Source organism: Heteronotia binoei, chromosome 1, assembly GCF_032191835.1.
Source record: "Heteronotia binoei isolate CCM8104 ecotype False Entrance Well chromosome 1, APGP_CSIRO_Hbin_v1, whole genome shotgun sequence".
In the NCBI taxonomy this organism is placed as follows: Eukaryota; Metazoa; Chordata; class Lepidosauria; order Squamata; family Gekkonidae; genus Heteronotia; species Heteronotia binoei.
In genome coordinates this window covers 153,615,648-153,636,748 of record NC_083223.1, presented here as the reverse complement: position 1 = coordinate 153,636,748, position 21,101 = coordinate 153,615,648, and the positions used below count along the sequence as shown (strand labels likewise).

The 21,101-nt window shown below is 40.5% G+C and overlaps 1 protein-coding gene across 1 annotated transcript in view; it reads left to right on the top strand.

Annotated features, from left to right (window-relative positions):
- The window catches only part of GALNT2 (polypeptide N-acetylgalactosaminyltransferase 2), a 119,971-nt gene extending 99,321 nt beyond the window's left edge, over positions 1 to 20,650 (top strand). The window contains exons 9-16 of the mRNA XM_060242799.1: positions 5,619 to 5,706; positions 9,967 to 10,070; positions 11,962 to 12,088; positions 13,620 to 13,712; positions 13,898 to 13,981; positions 14,265 to 14,391; positions 17,032 to 17,151; positions 17,760 to 20,650. Coding sequence (XP_060098782.1) covers positions 5,619 to 5,706; positions 9,967 to 10,070; positions 11,962 to 12,088; positions 13,620 to 13,712; positions 13,898 to 13,981; positions 14,265 to 14,391; positions 17,032 to 17,151; positions 17,760 to 17,915 — 899 coding nt within the window. The 3' untranslated portion in view covers positions 17,916 to 20,650. The remainder of the gene's footprint in view (positions 1 to 5,618; positions 5,707 to 9,966; positions 10,071 to 11,961; positions 12,089 to 13,619; positions 13,713 to 13,897; positions 13,982 to 14,264; positions 14,392 to 17,031; positions 17,152 to 17,759) is intronic.
- Positions 20,651 to 21,101: the final 451 nt, after the last annotated feature.

Here is a 21,101-nt window from a genome sequence, read left to right as displayed (position 1 = left end):
TGGATACGAACCTTCATTGCGCATTTCTGCCTCAGCAGAGAGCGATGGACATTATCAACCTTGTCGAACTTCTGCAGAGTCAAAAGTGGGGCACGGCGCAGCAGCTGCAGCGGATGCTGGGGCTGATGGCGGCGACTACAAGCGTGCTGCTCTTTGTGAAGCTGAGGATGAGAGGCCTGCAGCTTTGGTTTCTTCATCAGTTTCACCCGTTAAGGGACTCACCTCAGAAGAGGTTTGTAATTCCACCTGTGACACTTTAAACACTGCAATGGTGGAAGTCAAAGGACAATATTTGTCAGGGAGCTCCCTTCCATCTACCTGCACCAACTGTGACTATCACAACAGATGCGTCTCATATGGACGATCTGTGTGTGTGTGTGGGGCCCTTGGCCTTTGAAATTGACTCACTGCCACATAAATTACTTGGAACTGCTGGCAGTTCACTTTGCTCTTTGGTCTTTCTGCCCCATGGTGGACTTCTTTCTCTACCTTCTCCATCCCATGCATAATCTTGTAAACCTCTATCATGTCACCCCGCAGTCGACGTTTCTCCAAACTAAAGAGCCCCAAGCGTTTTAACCTTTCTTCATAGGGAAGGTGTTCCAAACCTGTGTTCATTCTAGTTGCCCTTTTCTGCACTTTCTCCAATGCTATAATATCCTTTTTGAGGTGCGGTGACCAGAATTGCACACAGTATTCCAAATGAGACCGCACCATCGATTTATACAGGGGCATTATGATACTGGCTGATTTGTTTTCAATTCCCTTCCTAATAATACCCAGCATGGCATTGGCATTTTTTATTGCAATCACACTGTCTTGACATTTTCAGTGAGTTATCTACCATGACCCCAAGATCTCTCTCTTGGTGAGTCTCTGCCAGTTCACACCCCATCAACTTGTATTTGTAGCTGGGATTCTTGGCCCCAATGTGCATTACTTTGCACTTGACCACATTGAACCTCATCTGCCACGTTGACGCCCACTCACCCAGCCTCAACAGATCCCTTTGGAGTTCCTCACAATCCTCTCTGGTTCTTACCACCCTGAACAATTTAGTGTCATCCACAAACTTGGCCACTTTACTGCTTACTCTCAATTCCAAATCATTTATGAACAAGTTAAAGAGCAGGGGACCCAGTACTGAGCGCTGCAGCACTCCACTGCTTACTGTCCTCCACTGCTTACTGTCCTCCACTGCGAAGACTGCCCATTTATACTCACTCTCTGCTTCTTATTAATTAGCCACTTTTCATTCTACACCTTCCTCGGATGAGGAACGTAGGTTGCACGCTCTAGATGTGAAGCGTGCTTTATTTAAGTCGCTCCAAGAGTTTTCATAAGGACCAGAAGCTTTTTGTTTCTTATGCTGCTCCTAAGTTAGGTTCCAGGATCTCGTCTCAGCGGCTTTCGAAATGGCTCACTGAGGCTATTAAACTGTGTTATTTGTTGGCAAAGAAGCCATTACCTGGGCCTATTTGTGGACACTCTACAAGAGCGATGGCGATGTCGGTGGCGTTCCTGAAAGGTGTTTCCCTGACGGATGTTTGCAAGGCTGCCACCTGGTTCTCTCCGCATGCCTTATGAAGCACTACGCGCTGGACATGCATGCTTAGCAGAGGACTCGTTTGGGAGCTGCGGTGCTGCAAGCTGTTTCTTCCGGTTGACTGTCTTCCCGCCTCCAGGTATGTCTTGCTTGCTAATCTCCCATGAGTGCGAAGCACAGAGACCACGAAGAAGATAGGTTGCTTACCTGTAACTGTAGATCTTTGAGTGGTCATCTGTGCATTCACACTACCCACCCTCCTTCCCCACTGCTGACGGTCTCCCTTCAGTAGGGGCTTCCAGCGGTCAGGAAGGAACTGGCGGGATCCTCTCGCTGGCGCCGGCGAGCATGCGCATTGGGACGCCTGCACATGCCTGTTGGTGCCGAGCGCGAAAAAATCCCTGGCTTTTTAGGTACCAATTCGGGGATCGGCGCAGGCGCGCTCTCCCATGAGTGTGAATGCACAGATGACCACCCAAAGATCTACAGTTACAGGTATGCAACCTGTCTTTTCTTATAAAATAAACAAACATGCACAATGATCCTGATGTATCATTTGCTATTAATCTCACTGCAAGCAGAAAGTTTTCTAATAAAATTGAACTGATGCATACATATCAGATTAATTTTCCTTTAATCCTCTTTAGCATTTCAGGATTTATTATGTTATGTTTTCATTTGTATTCCAGAAGAGCCCTCTAATGTTCAGTCTAGTGTATGCCATTTCAGGCTTACCAATGCCATTGAAACAGTTGTTTCTATTTGTATTAAAACAATTTCATGACAAGAAGTGTACATTTTGTTGCCTGACATTGTCTTTTAGAAATAATAAAACCTTATTTCATTTGTAGCAGATTTTAAAAGTTCCTAAGTAGCTAATTTGGTGCTGGCAAATGTCTGTTACTATAATTATAGGATGATTAGAAGAATGCCACTATACCATATGCAGAATAGTAGGTGTTTTTCCTCCAAGCTACTTGTATAGGGTAATTCCTTATTGGTGAGAGATGTAGATGCTGTTGTGCCAATTGGGAATAGTGACCACCATGCTGTTAAGTTCAACATTCATGCGAATGGAGTGTTACTCCTGAAGTCCCAAACAATAACATTTGATTTCAAATGAAGGGGACTTTACAAAAGCTTAAAAAGTAATCTAAAAAAGAAACTCAAGAGAGTCAAATTGTTACACGATGCTTGGAAGCTAATGACGATATTAATTAAAACCTAAATAGAATTCATGCATTCCCCATGTTAGGAAAGGGACTGCCAAGTCTAAAAGAATACTGTGTAGTTAGTAACTGAAATCAAGTCCTGCCTCTTCAGCCTTTAAGAGTTCTTTGAGAGAGTGAACAGGCATGTAGACATTGTATACTTGAACTTTCAATGCTTTTGACAAGATAACCTCACCAAAGACTCCTGAGTAAGCTTAGCAGTCATGTAGCAAGAGGCCAAGTCTTTTTATGGCTTAAAAATTGGTTAAATGAAAGGAAGAAGAACAAGGAACAAATGAACATCTCTCTAAACAGAAGGAAGTGAGCAGTGGGATCCCACAAGGATCTGTATTAGGGCTGGTGCTATTTAATTTGTTCATAAATTATCTGGAACTGGGGGTGAGCAGTGTAGTGGCCAAGTTTGCAGATGGCACTGAAGTATTCAGGATAATGAAGACCAGATGGTCTAGGGTGAAGAGTTCTAGGAGATTCTCCACAAATTGGGTGAGTAGGCAACAGAGGGGCAAATGAAGTTCAGTGGAAAGTGATATACATGGAACAACCCTCCCCCCTTTTAAGTATATATTAATGATGTCTGAACTTGCTGAGACTGAGAGGGAAAGAGACCTAGGTCATAGTGGATAGCTCAATGAAAACGTCAACCTACTGTGGCTCAGGAGTAAAAAAGGCAAACTCTTTGCTGGGAGTTTATTAGGAAATGGATTGAAAATAAAATAGCCAATATTATAGTGCCCCTGTATAGATCTGTGGTATGGCCTCATTTGGAATAGTGTACAATTCTGGTCACTGTATCCCAAAAAGGAGATGTACAAAAGAGGGCAACCAAGATGATTAAGAGGTTGAAGTAACTTTCCTATGAGGAAAGAGCAGAAGAGCTTGGGATTTTCAGTTTAGAAAAGAGACTAAAGGGGGCTATGATTATAAAATTATGCATAGAACTGAGAGAATAGACAGAGAGAACTTTCTCCCTTGCCCAAAATACTTGAATGTGGGGGTGTCCAGTGGAGTTGATAAGCAGTAGTTTCAAGATGGACAAAAGGATGTATTGCTTTATTCATCTAGTGATTGAAATGTGGAATTCACTGTCAGAGGATGTAGTGATGGCCACAGGCATAGAAGGGTTTAAAAGGGGATTAGACAGGTTCATGGAGGATGGGTCTGGCAGTGGCTACTAGCCATAGTGACCAGAGGGAAACTCTGCATTCAGAGGCAGTAAACCTCTGCAAACCAGTGCCAGGAGGCAATATCAGGGGAAGGCCTCAGCTGCTATGCCCTGTTGTTGGAAGTTTGGCCACTGTGTGAGACAGGATGCTGGACGAGATGTTATTTATAGTCTCATTTTCTTATGCATTTTGTGATCTTTTGAAGCTACTGTTAAACTTTGGCTAAAAGCAGAGGTTTTTTTAAAATGTAAGTATATATGTGTGAGACAACAAGCATTTTCCAATAAGTATCTGGAAGACTGTTGCACTAGTGGTGATCATATGTCTAGAGCCTAGTCTCAGCATTTCCAGGTTAAAGCTTGAAGTGCTTTATGGAAATCTCTACGGAAATCTGCAGTCTCTTAGATATTATAATAGAGCTCTCATCAAGAGCTGTTCTATAAAAACAGAATCCCTGAAAAGAGAGTACATAGCTACAGTCTGAGGCATGCTGCCAAGTTGGTTTGACAGATCTAAGAGAGATGGCATTTTCAAGTCTTTGCTTTATAAAGATTCACATGAAGCTGCTAGCTATGTAAATTATTCCTAAAAGAGCCACCACAAAACCTGTGTACCACAGGTATGCATGACATACTGTACCACAGAAATTATAGAGGTCTGTATAGGCCATTGCTTGGGTTCAAATGGGGTAGATTGTCATAATGATTTCGTTTTGACTCCTAAATGAATCTACTTCTGGATTCGTACAAATATTCAACCTTCATTTGAGTATGTTTCTATCAAACATACCTTTAAGTATTTGCCAAGAGGGGCCTGCATTTCTTTGATACTAGAAATGTACATGAATGCTAAATATATGAATAAATAGCCTATCTTTTAAAGAATTTGAATGCTAATATATAAAACACTTGTAGGGGTTCTTGGCAATAGTTACATATAGAGAACTTTCTGAGAATGGTTGGGATGAAAGGGAAGGTATAAGAACAGGAAGAATTTCATAGATTTTTCATTTCCAGAGCATCTACATGGAGACTGGGCAGATGGGGCACAATTGGAAAAGCATGCTCCTCTCTTTGTAGCCTTGAGGGATTTTTTTCCCAAAGCCTCACCTTGTAGACAGGGTGGTGGGATATCTCTCTCTCTTTGTCTCTCTCTGTCTCTCTCATCTATTTAATCTTAATAAATAAACATAGTAAACTAAAACAACTACCAATGTAAAAAAATTAAACCTTTCATACTGAAGTATGAGACTGGCATATGGAGTTTTATAACCTTGAATTTAGTTTGTGCTGCATGTAATGTGTACAAAAAAATTGTAGGATTTGGGGGTGTTTGCACTGTATACAACCTACCCCAAACATGAACAGGTGGATATGAGGTAATGTAATTTGGCAACATTGAAGAAAAATCACATTAGTATTGATAGCCAGAATAAATGTGCGTATTCAAGTATCCTGCTGCTTGTAGTACTCAAGGTGTAATTACCCTAAATCCAATAGCAAAATAATACTAAAGTGAGCCGAATTTTGTGAGGGGGGTTCAACATTCATGCAATGATTGAAGACCAGTGCTTATTCAACAGTTTACTTTGCACTTTTTTCTACTAGAACCATTTATTCAAACGAGGAAGGAAGCAAGCTGATATGATATCTGACTCTATTCCCTACCTCTTTTTAGGCTTTGATTGGAATTTGGTATTCAAATGGGATTACATGACACCAGAGCAAAGAAGAGCACGCCAAGGAAACCCAGTTGCTCCCATAAAGTATGTTCCTGCCATCACCCTTCCCCTCACAAAACAATATTGTTACTCTTAGTAAGTGTAAATTTCTGAGTTACCATATCCCCAGTTATGCCTCTCAGACTGCCCTTGGATTATCTTGAGTATTATGAAACTCCCTGAGAGCCACTGGCAGAGAGCTTACAAGGAAGAAACAGTTGAAATAGACAGATACACACACATGGGAGGAAATTACTGCAGCTTAACATGGGTTCAGAATATTGGAGGTTGATACATTGAGAAAAACTAAGAGTTATTTTTCAATGCTAGCTTCTATAAATACAGATCTGCTGTGGAAACTCTCATTGCCAGTGGGCAGGGTTTTTCTATATGAAATGGATCACTGCAAAACACTACATGTGAAGGCTGCTTGCATGTAGACATAGGCTGAAATTACAACTTGTAAAGAAAAGGGAAAAAACAGTGCTTGAACAGCTTGAGGGGTTGGATCATGTTCTGCATGCATTTTAATGACTGAGCTGCATTGCTGCTATGCACAGTCTACCAGCAAGCTAGAAGATGCGAGAGCAGATTTCTCTCATTAATTCTCACTAAAATGCATAAAGAGCTACTTCAATTCATTGCAGCTTGCTTCTCTACTCAAACACATGGAATAACAGTGGGCAGCTTGTTATCAGAAGATAAAATGTTTAGTTTAGAGTGCATATGGTGGCACACTCATGACAAAGCTGCAAGAACATCCTATAGGACAGGGATGGCCAACGGTAGCTCTCCAGATGTTTTTGCCTACAACTCCTATCAGCCCCAGCCAGCATGGCCGATGGCTGGGGCTGATGGGAGTTGTAGGCAAAAAACTTCTGGAGAGCTACCGTTGGCCACCCCTGCTATAGGACATTTATGAAAGCCTATGAGGTGGCAGTGAAAGCTGCAAAGGAGGAATTCTATGCATCCTTAAGCTCTTGCCCAGCTCAATTATTTACAGTTGTTAGATCACTGACTTCCCTTCCACAGGGAAATTAAAAGGTTAAGGAATTGGCTATTAGCTATGAGGCATTTGCGAACTATTTTGTGGATGAAATCTAGTCACTCTGCCAGGACTTGCCACCCACAGTTAAGACAGAACGTGAACTGGATCCAATTTTGGACCAATTTAGCTGACTCTCTTAGGAGCAGTTTGACAGGATCCTGGCAGCTGTGAAGACCACTGCCTGCCTCCTTGACCCATCCCTGTCATGGTTGGTAAAAACCAGCAGGGATGGAATATGGGTCCGTTAAGGAATTTAGGAGTATAGGATCTTTTCTAGGACTTCCACCTCATGCAGCTTGACGAGGTATGTGTGAAACTGGCAGGAAACCCTTAATTTGAGAGAGAGAGAAAAACTGTTCCAAAGTATCTATGATTTTAGAACATACTGATGTTCTAAAAGTTCAAGCAAGAATCAATTTCAGTATTCATCTTACAGAAGGGAAAAGACAAACCAATACTTTTACAAACTTATTCCTTTAGGAATTATTATCTATTTAGGAATTCATTCTGGCCACTCCAGCAAGACCTAGCCACATCTCAAACACTGGTGTTAAATACCTTTAGAATCCAGATTAGCTACCAATCAAGAAATCTGATGGTCAGACCCTTCCCTTTTCTGACCAGAAGACTCTGACCAGCCATTGCATCACTAGGTTAAAAACAAGCTCTCTGTCAAGAAAAGAGCTTGGAGCCTTAGGTTCCCATGTCTAGGTGTTTTGGCTTTGAGACTGGAATGCAGAAATGTAAACGGTTCTTTTAGAGCAGAGTGGAGGGTGCATTTTCAGGCTGAAGAGCCTCCTCCAGCATCTTATGGGAGAGAACCAGAGAGGCCTAAACAAATTCAGGCTGCTGTACAGAACTGCCCTATCTTGCCTATAATTCTGCCACAGGGTCCTCCGGGAGATATTATCAATTTATCCCTGAAATCAGAGATTTTCCCAGGTGCTTTAGAGGAGGCAGTGGTGAGACTGCTTTTGAAAAAAAAAATCTGGACCCTGTGGTTCCAGTCAACTACTGCCTATTATTGAATCTTCCATTCCTTGGCAAGGTAGTTAAGAGGGCGGTAGCAGAACAGCTTCAGGTTTTCTTCAGGATGACACCTTTATTCTGGACCCATTCCAGTCCAGCTTCTGCCCTGGCTATGGGATGGAGACTGCACTGGACACCCTCCAGAGACACTTGGATTGAGGTGGGTCAGTGCTGCTGTTGTTGCTTGACTTAGCAGCTTTCGACACAGTCAGCTACAGACTTATAACCCACCACCTTGCCAACACTGGGATGTGGGGACAGCCTTGCAATGACTAGTCTCCTTTCTCCATGATCAAGGACAAAGGATGGCGCTGAGGAAGAGGGTTTCTCCGTGTTACCTCTTGGTATGCAGCATTAATTATGGGCGATCCTCTCCCTGATGTTGTTTAACATTTGTATGTGCCCCTTTGACTAGTTAATCTGGGGGACTGGGCTGGATTGATACCAGTACTCTGATGATACCTACAGGGCTTTTTTTGTAGCAGGAGCGCCTTTGCATATTAGGCCACATACCCCTGATGTAGCCAATCCTCCTGGAGTTTACAGTAGGTCCTGTACTAACAGCCCTGTAAACTCTTGGAGGATAAAGGGGATGTGGCCTAATATGCAAAGGAGTTCCTACTACAATAAAAGTCCTGCCTGGCTGTATCTGTTGATGGATGGATGGCCAGACTCTGCCCTGATGTCTTAGCCAGAGCACTGGAGGCTGTGACTAGTTGGCTACAGGAGAGCCAGCTGAAATTAAATCCATCAAAGACAGAGGTCCAGTACCTGGGTCGCAGTAGGGTGGGATTGGGAATCAGCTCCCAACCCTTGGTGGGACGGTGTTGATGTCAACACCAGTACCAATGGTGAGGAGGCTAGGAGTGATTCTGGATGCCTCATTGTCAGTGGAGGTTCAGATCACAAATGTTGCCAGGTCAGTCTTTTACCATCTTAGGTTGGTCAGGCAACTGGTTCCCTGTGATTTGGCTACAGTGATCCAAGCAATGATCACCTTCAGGCTGGACTACTGCAACTTGCTCTATATGGGGCTGCCCTAGAACAATTCTGCAGGGCCTGCAAAATGGAGCTGTTCTGCCAGGCCTTTGGTTGAGGCAACGGGTGTCTGGCTATTTTGGCCTCCCCTTCTCTAACCAGCCTATGCTGTACATTGCACCAACTATGTAATAGGTGATGCCCTTGCCCACCTACTGATATGCGGGCCTTCGTATACATTTGTAGTACACCCATGAGACCTTGTTGACTCTGCTGGTGTCTACCTCACCACCTTAGTTAATCAACTAACTTCTGGGTTTTAATTTCTGATTTTATGTAGAATTGTTTTTATCTTATTATTGTAACCCACCCTGAGCCTGCTTGCCAGGGGGAGGGTGAGATAGAACTCTCAATAAATAAATAAAAGCATATAAATTATTGTCTACTGTTTACTAAGGTTAGTTCTTACTTTTAAACAGACACACATCTGGACTAAGCTCCATTTTTGTGACACAATCAAAGGAATTGTACATTTCATAAGTGACAGTCTTTTCCACAGAATTCCGTTTCCTTGAATTGGCTGTGTTGTCTAAAATTGAAAGCAGTCCATAAAAAGACAAGTTTGAATGTTTATGGGCAATGCTTGGGGAATACTCCAGAACAGAGAAGGAGCTGTGTGGGACTTCTGTACCTGATGCAGTGCGTTGCCCCTCCTAATGAACAGAAACAGCAGCAGCATGATCAAACATATGAAATGTTTGCAATTTATGCATATGGTTGTGATCTATAAATAGGTACTAGGAACAGAGTTCTCCATTCATAAATTATAAACTTCAGAAGATAAATCTTAAATTTTAACCAGCTTCAAACTAATCCCAAAAGTAAATAATAAAGCAACATTTGTACTTTTAAGGAATTTGAAAAGTGATTAACCATGTATCAATCTTTTTTTTTTTTTTTTGTGAATTTATAGTCTACCCTTTCCCATAATGGGCTCAGGGTGGATTTCAACACAATAGGGGAGTTAAAATCCAACCATAAAACAGTTAAAAAGTTAGAACCATTCAATAAAAATTAAATCTTGGCCACATTAAATGTGACAGAGCAACTTCTAGTGTTGGTTATTGCAGGTAACTAGAACTGAATTGATTTATTTCTTAGATATCAGTAGAAAATGCTCAGTTGGAGGATTTTAATATGATTATCCCTTATAAAATGAATTCTGTGTTCTTTACCTTCTGTCTCATTAGAACACCAATGATCGCTGGTGGACTCTTTGTGATGGACAAACTTTATTTTGAAGAGCTAGGAAAGTATGATATGATGATGGATGTGTGGGGTGGAGAAAATCTAGGTATGCATCTTTCCTTTTAGAAATGTTTTGAAGAAAAAGTGTACTGTACTCCAATTTTCATGCGTTCATGGCCTTCAGATTTCTGCCTAGAGAAGATTAAAATGACAGTTAATAATTTAAGTGGATCACTGGCAAACATTCAGCCAAAACAGAGCTGCATTTTAAAATCTGAGCATAATTTTGGAAAAATAAGGTGTGTGTGTGTGGAGGGTGTCTGAGTTCAATGGTCTTTATGGAAGAGATCAGCAAAACAGCAGATGGAGGATGATTGTGCTGATCCTGACAACATGATTGTCCCAAACCTGGAAGGTAGAGGAGGGGGAAGTGGAAGTAGGGCTTTGCATGAATGAACTTGGAAGATCCTTGGCAGTTTGTTTATATAGCAGCATGATATAGTTTTCCCATTGTGCCTGAACCATGACATTTTAAAAATTAAAACTCATTAAAATGCAAAGAGCAACATTCAGCAGGGTTTTAAAAATTTCTTGTACAGTTTAAACAGTTAAAATTTAGCATTCATGGGGGTTAATCCATTTTCTTGTTTGTATTAGAGCTGGATTCGAGTCCACTATCACCTTAAAGACTAACAAGATTTCCAGGGAATAAGCTGTCAAGAGTCAAAGCTCTTTGAAGCTTTGACTGTCAGAAGCTTATACCCTGAATTCTGGTTGGTGTGGAAGGTGCTACTGGACTCATACGTAGCTCTGGACTCCAGTCTATCACAGAGACTCTCCTGGAACTTTTTTCTATTAGTGATCTTTATTTTTAAGTACCAAATATACCAAAAAGTACCAAAATACCAAAAGATCTACATGTAGTTATGTCTGCCTACCAAATTTTGGATTAAAAATACATGTGCTCTTGAAGTACAAGTATGCAGTGTTGAAATACCATTATAACAGAGGTAGCTTGATGGTGTCTTAGGGGTGGGAATTTGAACCAGTGAGAGCCAGTGTGGTGTAGTAATTAGAGTGTTGGGCTAGGATCTGGGAGAGCCCAGTTCTAATCTCTGCTTGTGCCATGGCAGCTTGCTGGGTGACCTTGGGCCACAGTCTCAGCCCAACCTACCTCACAGGGATGTTGAGGGGATAAAACCAAAGGAGAGGGGAACGATATAAGTAATTTTCTGTAGTGTATGGGAGAAAGGCAGGATATAAAGAAAGTAAATTTTAAAATTTCAAGGGAGGCTGAAATTAGGAAGAAACAGAAAATGACGCAAAACATTTGTTAGGGGTTTAAAATGAGTAATGAATAAAAATAACAGGAGGTAAAAAGAGCTGTATTGTTTGTACTAAGGTTCAGTTCTTGTGTTAAAGTGGGTTTATTAATTTATTTTATGTGCCATCTTCTATTTATATCTCGCCTTTCTCCCCAGTGATGCTAAAAGCAGTGTACACTGTTCTTTCCTTCATTTTATCCTCACAGCAACCATGTAGGGTGGATTAGACTGAGCTGTGTTACTGGCCCAGGGTCACCCAATACAATTCCATGGCAGGATGGGAATTTGAGTCCCAGATCCTAGGATGATACTGTAACCACCACACCACATTGGCTATCTGGTAATGTCAGAATGTAGAAACTGCATGGGAAGGCGAGCTCCTTAAACTAATTATCATACACACGCTCTCCTTCGATGTTAATATTTCTTAACACAAAATCCTGTCTAATGTGACTTCCACTTTCATGCATTGTTAGAGGAGTATGGGATAGAGTACAAGAATCTTCAATGAAGGATAGAACCAAATCAAAATTTTATATGCTGTCTTCAAATATTATTAAACTGGTAGATATGTTGAAAGATTAATTTTCCTGTCTGGGTGGTTGGATAAACAGGGATGGGAAAGAACGGCTGTGTTTCCTGTGCACTTCAATGCTTGTTTTCTGATGGTAGAGATTTCATTCCGTGTGTGGCAGTGTGGTGGGAGCCTTGAAATAATCCCATGCAGCAGGGTCGGCCACGTGTTCCGCAAGCAGCATCCTTATACCTTCCCTGGAGGAAGTGGTACTGTTTTTGCAAGGTAACTTTGGGAGATGGCTATAACGAAAATGATCAAAGCAGGAATTGAGTCCGTACTCAGAGATCCAGTGAGTGATTTTCCTTTTAGGACACCCTACTAGCATGTAAAAATCCCTTGTCACAAAGTGAAATTTTGAAGATGTTTCTTCTAACTATGTTCTTTTTAAAGATTATCACAGCATGATATGAAACAAATTTCTGTTAGAATGGTCAGATGAAATTAAATCTGTAGCAAATAGCATTTATTTGGACTGTCCATTCACAGGGACAGGAGCTACCTCCAGAAACTGTTTAACTGGAATTCAACTCACACATTCTTTTAACTGCAAAAAAAAAAAAGCAGAAGAAACCCCACCTCTAAAAAACAGATAAGGGAAATCATGAAGCTGAAAAAACAAAAACAAAATACCTTTTTTGTTTTTGTCTTCTCAACCTCCTGATTTGTCCAGTCATGAATTCAACACAGCAGGAGCCTTGGTGCCCTAGCATCTATTTTGTTTGTCTGTGTAAAAGGAACACCTGTCCAAGTCATAAGGAAAATTGTATTAAAATGTACTGCATCTCTCATTACTGATGTAGATGGCTACTGAATTTTTACTGTTCAGGAAAGTGAGGTGCACCATGGTTCAGCACTTCACTTGTTTAGAACTTCTACACAAGAAAATCTTCCTAAATTCTAGGACTTGTGCACCTCTTCATCCTTTGCAGAAGTTGTCCTCTGCCAAACAGTCCACTTTCCTCTTGCATTGAGTACCTTTCAGCTCCTTGAAAAATATGTTTGGCATGAGCAGAAGTGTCTAGGGCCAAACAAACGCACACCCCTCAATAGAGGACTGCCTCCACCATGATTAAAGAGGGGGTGCATAAGCAGAAAGAAGGTGTTGGATCCAAGCCTAGGATATGGAGCATACTAAATGCTTACCAAAGAAGGTTAATTTACATCAAAAGAAATCTGGAGACTGAGCAGGCTAATGTGATATATTAGTGGTAGCCTAAATAGTGAAAAATATGCTTTTCCATATGAGTCAAACTGCAGGTGAGAGCAAGGGGATGTGACCTTGCTCCTCTTTCGTTCCCATAACTTGTAGCAGTCTTATTGATTTGCACAAAGTAGTCATCCAGAGCCTTTTCAGTTCTCATATGGATGAACACAAGGCTATTTTCCTTAGCTTCTAGACAGAATGGTTTACTTTCATAACTGAAATAGTTTTGATGCACTCATTGATCTCCACTGTTACAGTCATTTGTTGCCCTGTTGCCATAAGTAAAATGGAACCATAAAATGCACAAGGCTATGTCATTCTACTTCCCTTCTACAAACACAGGCTTTCCAAAACAAAAGCTCTTAGGAGGGTTAGATATAGCAATTACTGTACATCCGTATATTTTGCTTGTTGAGGCATTGCTACATTTTCTTTTATTGCAGTGTCCTTAGTGTAAAAGGGTCTGCGGCATGGGAGAATAACAAAGAAATAAGGAAGCCTCATGACTGTGACAGGAGCAAAAATAATAAAGTTTTGAATTATTTCCAGAAATACACGTCGAGCAGCAGAAGTCTGGATGGATGAATACAAAAATTTCTATTACGCAGCAGTGCCTTCAGCCAGAAATGTACCTTATGGCAAGTAAGTCAAACTGCTGTCTGCTACTTTTAATCAGTTTAGAAATGAAAGGATTTGGGGGGACTGTACATTTCTGTTAAAAAAACTGAGCATACATCTGTTTTCTCTGTTGAGTTATTAACATCTGTAATGTTGAAATTGTGCCAACTTTAATGCAGTTGTTACAAAACTACCCTTTCTCTCAATAGTATTCAAAGCCGATTGGAACTGAGAAAGAGACTTAACTGCAAACCATTCAAGTGGTATCTTGAGAATGTGTACCCAGAATTAAGGTGAGTCTTACTGTATGACTGGCTGGGGCAAGGGTGTAGTAGAGCTAGGCTGGAAAACTTGTTCTTGACCTTGCCTTCACTTTGAGCTTGGATTTCTCCAGCTACATTGTAAAATTACAGGTATTTCGAACAGTATTGTTTGCTGCTTTATAACACATCCGTTGTGTGGATATCCTATTTCTAGAAGGATGTCCTCTTGCATAAACACTGTAGGCACTTCTGGATTGTTGTCAAGGTAAAGTAATTTGATGGGTTTTTGAACTAAAAGATGTGTGTTTTTCAGGGTACCTGATCACCAAGATATTGCTTTTGGGGCCTTACAGCAAGGAACCAATTGCCTAGACACTTTAGGCCATTTTGCAGATGGCGTGGTTGGCGTTTATGAATGTCATAATGCTGGGGGGAACCAGGTTAGTAGTCACTAGCTTATCAATAGTATTGAATTGATTTTTTTTACATTAAGAAATGAGTTTGATGAGATAAATCATATTTGTTATTATTTGCAGCACCACAGAGTGAGTTTATTACTCTTCCTGAAAATATGTCCCCCCCACCAATACTCCCTGTAAGCTGGGGTTGCCTGTGAGCAAAAATTCTACTTCATGAGCTACTGGCATTAAAGTTGTGATCTACTGCATAAATTAAGTTTGCTTTGGGGGCATTTTTCCTGAGCTAAGGCAAAAATGTATGAGCCAGAGGTTAAAAAACTGTGAGCTAGCACACACTAACTCAGCTTTGAGGGAACACTGCCTCCCACACTTTCCAGCCACTTTTGAAATCTTTCTAACCTGTCCATATGGAAATTCAGTTGTAGAATTGTTTATCCCATAAGGTTTTACCGTATGAGGCAACATGAACTTGATATTTATTCATTTTGGGGATGAATAACGTAACATAAATTTATAAATATAAACTTAGCAGTAGTGGGTAACTTCTATAAATGTCTTAATCTGTAACAGCCACTTTTCCCACTGTTGGTAAGAATAGAGACATTGTACTCATTCATATCCTTATATGTGGTCTTTCAAAGCATTATTCAACCGCAGTCAAACTTGGCCTGCAGGTCTCTCTCTCTCTCTCTTTAAAACTGAAGGTAGGAAGACTGTGGAAACAACACCTATGATTTAGTGAGAGCGGGTTCTGAATACTGCCCTTCAGCGCTGACAAAGGAAGCTTTGACTCTCAAAAACTTATACCCCCCCCCCAAATTTTGTGGTTTCTAGGTGCTTCTGGACTTGAATCTAGCAACCCTTTTGTGAGACAGCACAAAGCTAGCCAGTAGAGAGCTGACATCCTTATTTACCAATGCGTATTCTTCTACTCAGAGTACATCTGATGATGAATTTGTTCCATATGATCCACATTTCACAAAACATCTCTAGTTGCTAATACAGGATGCAGAGGATAGTTTGAGTAGAAAGCGTATAAGATGCCTGACATGGTTACAGAAACAACTTGGTGTCATAATTTGGAGGGGAACTGGAGTATGTATTTCCGCATGGAGTTTGTACATTGTAATTTTGGTCTCTAGTATGTAACAGACTGTAAACGATGAAACATTAAATTCTGGAATTGTGGTGACCGTCCTCTCTGGACTTAATAGAAATACTGGTTTCTTATCTCACCACGTATGCTAAATTTATTCAGTCCTTACATCTGTATTCCTACCAAGAAGGGCTACAAATCCTCTTTATTTTGGTGTATTTCTTATTCTTGGAACAGTAGATTAGAATAGCGATGTAATGCAATGAATATTAGAATGTTATATTGGAATGAATTTCTTTGGTCTGGTAACAAAGGAGACAAAACTGCACTACAAATCACATGACCTCAAAGAAAAAGAGGCTATAGTTAACCTCCACACGTGAGAGAAGACAGATGTAGTATGACAACAAGGTTTCTATCACTCCATCTAGCACTCCACAATTAAGAAGGATACATTTATACATCTCCAGTTTTAACATTTTGGGGGTATTTTTTGTATTTGTGTGTGTGCATAACTGGAAGTCATGGCAATTTCTGGCAACCCCTACTGGGCATGGAGGATATTCAGAGAGCTGACTTGATTCAGCCTGCCCTTGTCTCCTGCTCCTGGAATTCCAAAGCGGTCCCCCATCCAAGTATTTGCTAGGGCCAGCCCTGAGCTATCCAAGTCAGGGCGATTTTGACATCTGTTTGCTTCATTGTTTTTCTTCCGAATTAAATCCAAACAATGGTGATCTTATGAATTTAAATTATTATTACTGTTTGCATCTGTTAAAATATCTTTATTACATTGTATGTTGATTTGCTGTTCAACCTCTGCCTTACATGTATGGACTGGTAAATTCCATTTCATTGTATATGAGGAAGTGTGCATGCGCACAAAAGCTCATACCATGAATAAAACTTTGTTGGTCTTAAAGGTGCCACTGGACTCAAACTTTGTTCTGCTCTTTCAGACCAACATGGCTACCCACCTGGATCTATTCCAGAATTTGGTTTTGATCAGTGCTGGTTTTAGCTTGTTGAATGTTGCTATATTATAAAGCCAGTAGAGGGGAGTATAGGACAACTACTGTGGTCTCTTTTCATAAGATACAGTTTCAAGAGTTCAGACTTACTATTGAGCTTCCTACTGTAGAAAATTCCTTAAACAAATGCATCTGGAATTACTGACAGTTTGAGTGGTTATGTGAAATTTGGTTTATTGTCATCTTAACCAAATTGACATATCATAAAATAGGTTGTATGGGAACAGCTGCCCACATAGACAAGTTTTAGAATAAAGGGCTTCCTTCATTATGTTTGGAATAACAAATGTCAACAAGGAATCTGACCATATGTATGCAAAATGTTCTAATAAAAATCATAAAAGCAAAAAAATATTTCTTACTGTGGGGCAGAGATTACTCAAATTTTGAAGCTGGTTTTCCAGGCACCTGGTTCTAGAGAATTTCTGTCTCTATAGAAACATTGGCACAGAAGTATTATGTTAGTTAAGTATATTACAGTGGATCAGCAAAGGAATGCCTGGCAGAACTGAATGTGTCATCTGCTTTTTGTTCCAGGAATGGGCCTTAACAAAGGACAAGTCAGTGAAGCATATGGATTTGTGCCTTACTGTTGTAGATCGAGCTCCTGGCTCACTCATAAAGCTTCAAGGCTGCAGGGAAAATGACAGTAGACAGGTCAGTATTTTGCAGCCGAGGGTTTGAGGTCACACCAGTATAATGTATGCCTTGTGTAAACATTTCTGTTTGGGGGAGCCTGGTATGATGCTACAGCAGACAGCCAAGTAGAGTGTCAGACTCGGGCTAGGATACCCGGGCTGAAATCTCTACTCAGCCATGAAGCTCACAGGCTGACTTTGGGACAATCATACACTCTCAGCTTAACCTACCTCACAGTTTTTTGTGTGAGGGCTGGGGAAACCACATATGCTCTCCTGAGCTCATCCACAGTCTTGCTCAGGTCTTGCAGACTGACAGCTAGTATTGCATAGAAGGCACCGGTGGTAAACCATTTCTCACCAGCTCTTACCTTGAAAACCCTGGAGGGTAGGATGGGATAAAAATATAATATGTGTAGTCTTTGATCATTTTAGATGCTGATTTGCCATGTGCTTTTCTTTTGGCAGTAGAAAGTGCCATGATGTTAAGCTCCTTCAACCATTTTCAGATGTCCTTCAATAGGCACAGTGTGCTGTTTATATGTGTTGACAAGTAGAAAACCCCACATACCTTAGATGTTGGTTTCCTGGTTTTTTTACAGTCCATGTTCTGTTCTTTCCTTCTAGAAATGGGAACAAATTGAAAGCAACGCCAAGCTGAGGCATCTGGGTAGTAACCTGTGTTTAGACAGCCGGAATGCAAAAAATGGTGGCCTGACTGTTGAAGTCTGCAATCCTTCGCTGTCACAGCAGTGGAAGTTCACACTTAATCTACAGCAGTAGAAGGGTTTGCACACAAGTACTGTCTCACATCCTAAACCTTGGGCAACATTTTGCTGATTGCGTTACTGATACTTTATATACCTCAGTATTCCATCTTTTTGAAAGCAGCTGGCAGCAACTAAAGTGAACAAAAGGGAAGCAAGTGAACTGGGGACCCTGCCATTGTTTGACCGAATATAGCTGCGGCACGACGCACTCCCTTCTACCATAAAGGCTTACCAGTTCCTTTCCAGCTTCAAGCTAGCACCTACACAGCAGATGATTAACACCCCTAGAAACAGGTGTACAGGACAAAACTGCTTTCAACACACAGGGGGTGGGGAGGGAGGGAATAGTTGCAGGGGGAGGGGAAGTAAATTGCTTGGAGAGGATAATTGGTAATCTCCATATACATAGAATTCAGTGTTTGTGGTTTCCAGAAATCAAAGCATCATTTTTGAAGGTTTTGCCATGTGTCCTTGATATATTTGACCATGAACTTTTCTATGACAGGACTCTGAATAGAAACATGTATGTATATATATACACACACACACATATATATTATCAAAATCTGCAGCTTTCTATCAGTTTTGGTCATCTTGTAATTTATCAAGAAAGCAATTGACACTTCACTAGTAAGTGGACTGGATTGTTATAGACAAACAAACGTTTGCAAAGGTGCAGGTTTATGCTGCTGAGTCATGTTCATGCAAACACTGGATGTTTCTGCTTTGCAAAGTGTGCCTCCTTCTTTGCAGTTCCTCCTCCTGACAGACTTTGGAACCCTGCAGAGGAGGGCAGCAAAATGGCAGAAAGGAGCTCATATGCTTCATCTCCACCAGCATTCTCACCTCCAGTTTGGGAATTCATGCCCTGTTCTCTAGCTATCTGTAAGCTTGGTATTTGTGTTGATCAATTCTAGGCTATTTTATCCTTTAAATACTACTTTTAAAAAATAAAATAATGCAGCTATGAGGGTTAGTATGTCCTGGGTAGTGTTCATCTCACTATGGTTTTCTTTTAAAAAGTTGTCAAAGTCATGGAACTGACAGATAGCACAAGACCACTGTAGCCTTTGCGTGGAAGCGCAAACAGCTACTTAGTATCAGCACTGCAGCTGTTACGCTCCTGGGATATCATGATTTGGGTTTTCACTTTAGGTCTGTCTTTTTAACTAGGTCTTTAAAACTAGGCTTTAGAAAAATAGTCTGAGAGGTAGTAGCTCATCGCAAACAGTAGTTTCAATCTAACTGGTATTTTCATGTAAAAATAGGACTTGATGGGATCTTTGACTTGTTTTTTCTGGACTTCATAGACTTCTTAAAAATAAAATCAGGTGTCTGTAAGATACTGTTGAAAAGGAAGTAGCATTCATAAGCAGCCATCTAGGGATTATCAAAGATATGGATAAACTATTACTAAATCATGTCTTGATGGGTTTTTGTTGCATAGATGAGAGTATTTTTATGAACTGTATTTTCCCTTATAGCTGCAGTATTTGCCACACGTGGGCATCTTTCCATGTATACAGGGCTTTATCTTTGCAGTACACTGAAATCAAATAGACCAATGAACATTTGGATTTATGTGGGCTACTTGTGACCCCTGCAGGAAATGTTTTGAAATGAGGTATGAATGCTACAGGGTTTGAGCTTATAATTCTTTTTTCCTTGAGTATGTGATGAGGCAAGGGAAGATCCTCCTCTATCCTAATGTTCTTTCTCCCTAGTAAAAAGTATGAGATGTGTTCTGTTTAATACATATTTGAAACAAAAAGAGAGAGAGAAAGAAATCTTAAAATAACTATGGTGGTGTTGGTGGGGGGAGGGGAAGAACAGGAAGATTGGATCGGGGATGCTTAGTTACTGGTGGTGTTTACTTGTGTGGTCCCCTCTGCAACAGAAGGCTTGAGATGAGGAGTCATCGGAGGTGGTATTATAGTATTATATATCATTGATGTCTTGAAATTGAGAAACTAATTGAAAATAATCCAGTGCTTCTGCAGAGGGAATTAATACATCCTAAGATTTTATCATATTCTGCTATGAATCAAAAACTAGTTGGCGAACTACCCAATCTTTGCTAAATTAAGTATTAGAATCTTGTTTGCTGGCAAGATTTTTCTAAAGAAGTTTTTGTCAGTTCTGCATTGTGAAATGGGGGATATAATTCTCAAAATCTGTAAGTGCTATGTGGAAGGGATCTCTGCTGCAAGCAAGCTGTGGGTCATGGTATTGTATGGTCCCTGGTTCAGAACAGAAATGTTGTAATGTCTTGTTAACCATGTTTACATGACACAGTGTGCCAAAGTGATTTACTGTGACTCCATCCTTTTAATGGTCCATGGATTTGGGGGTGCAGTGCTCCAAGTACTGCTGCTGTGAAAATATTTTTTGTCAACAGGCCAGGCAAGGGAACCCTGTAAAGAAATGAAATGTCAGTGGTGGCTTCTGACCCCAAGTCTAAGAAATAGCCAAACCCCCCTCCCTTGCCATCTTTTTAAAAATAAATTACTAGAATCCCTTAAAACAAACTGCAATGTTATCTCTGTTCTAACTTTTATTAGCGTCTTCAAAGCAAAAATGATGGTGGTACATGTGAGTTGATTTTGCAAATTAAATATAGTTTGTCATTTCAGTTGGTTTTTAAAATCTGCTGTACAGAGCTTGTACTTTGTTCATTTTATAGATGGAAACCATCCTTGAAAAATAAAAATGTTTGTTTAACTTAAAATAAATACTTTATAGATAAAATAGCCTGGCTTACTGTCATTCCATTTTGGTGTACACCTGGCATCTGGTCAGTGTTTCAGCAACACAAGCTCTTTCACAGAGTATATGTAAACTAGTTTTAAAAATCCAAAAAGCATACACCAAAAGTTGGGTGCACCCAGTTTTTGACTGTGAATGAAGAATGAACCACTCCCTGCAGTGTTGTATCCCAGATTGTTTTTGAAATTCTACTCACCTCTCAAAGTGCCATGTTATTTTCGTGGAGAAGTGGACTGCTGTTCAAGAAACATCACTTGGTCTACCTGCACAGTATTTGACATTCAGTGCTATACATTACCTTAAGTCTTAATAGCTGCTTGGACTTGTCAGGCTTTTTGGAACTGGAAGATGGTATACTCTTTCCATGCCAGAAGCACCATGTTTAATATTACATGTAGTCTCCAAACATTTAGCAGGATAACTGTGGGAGAGT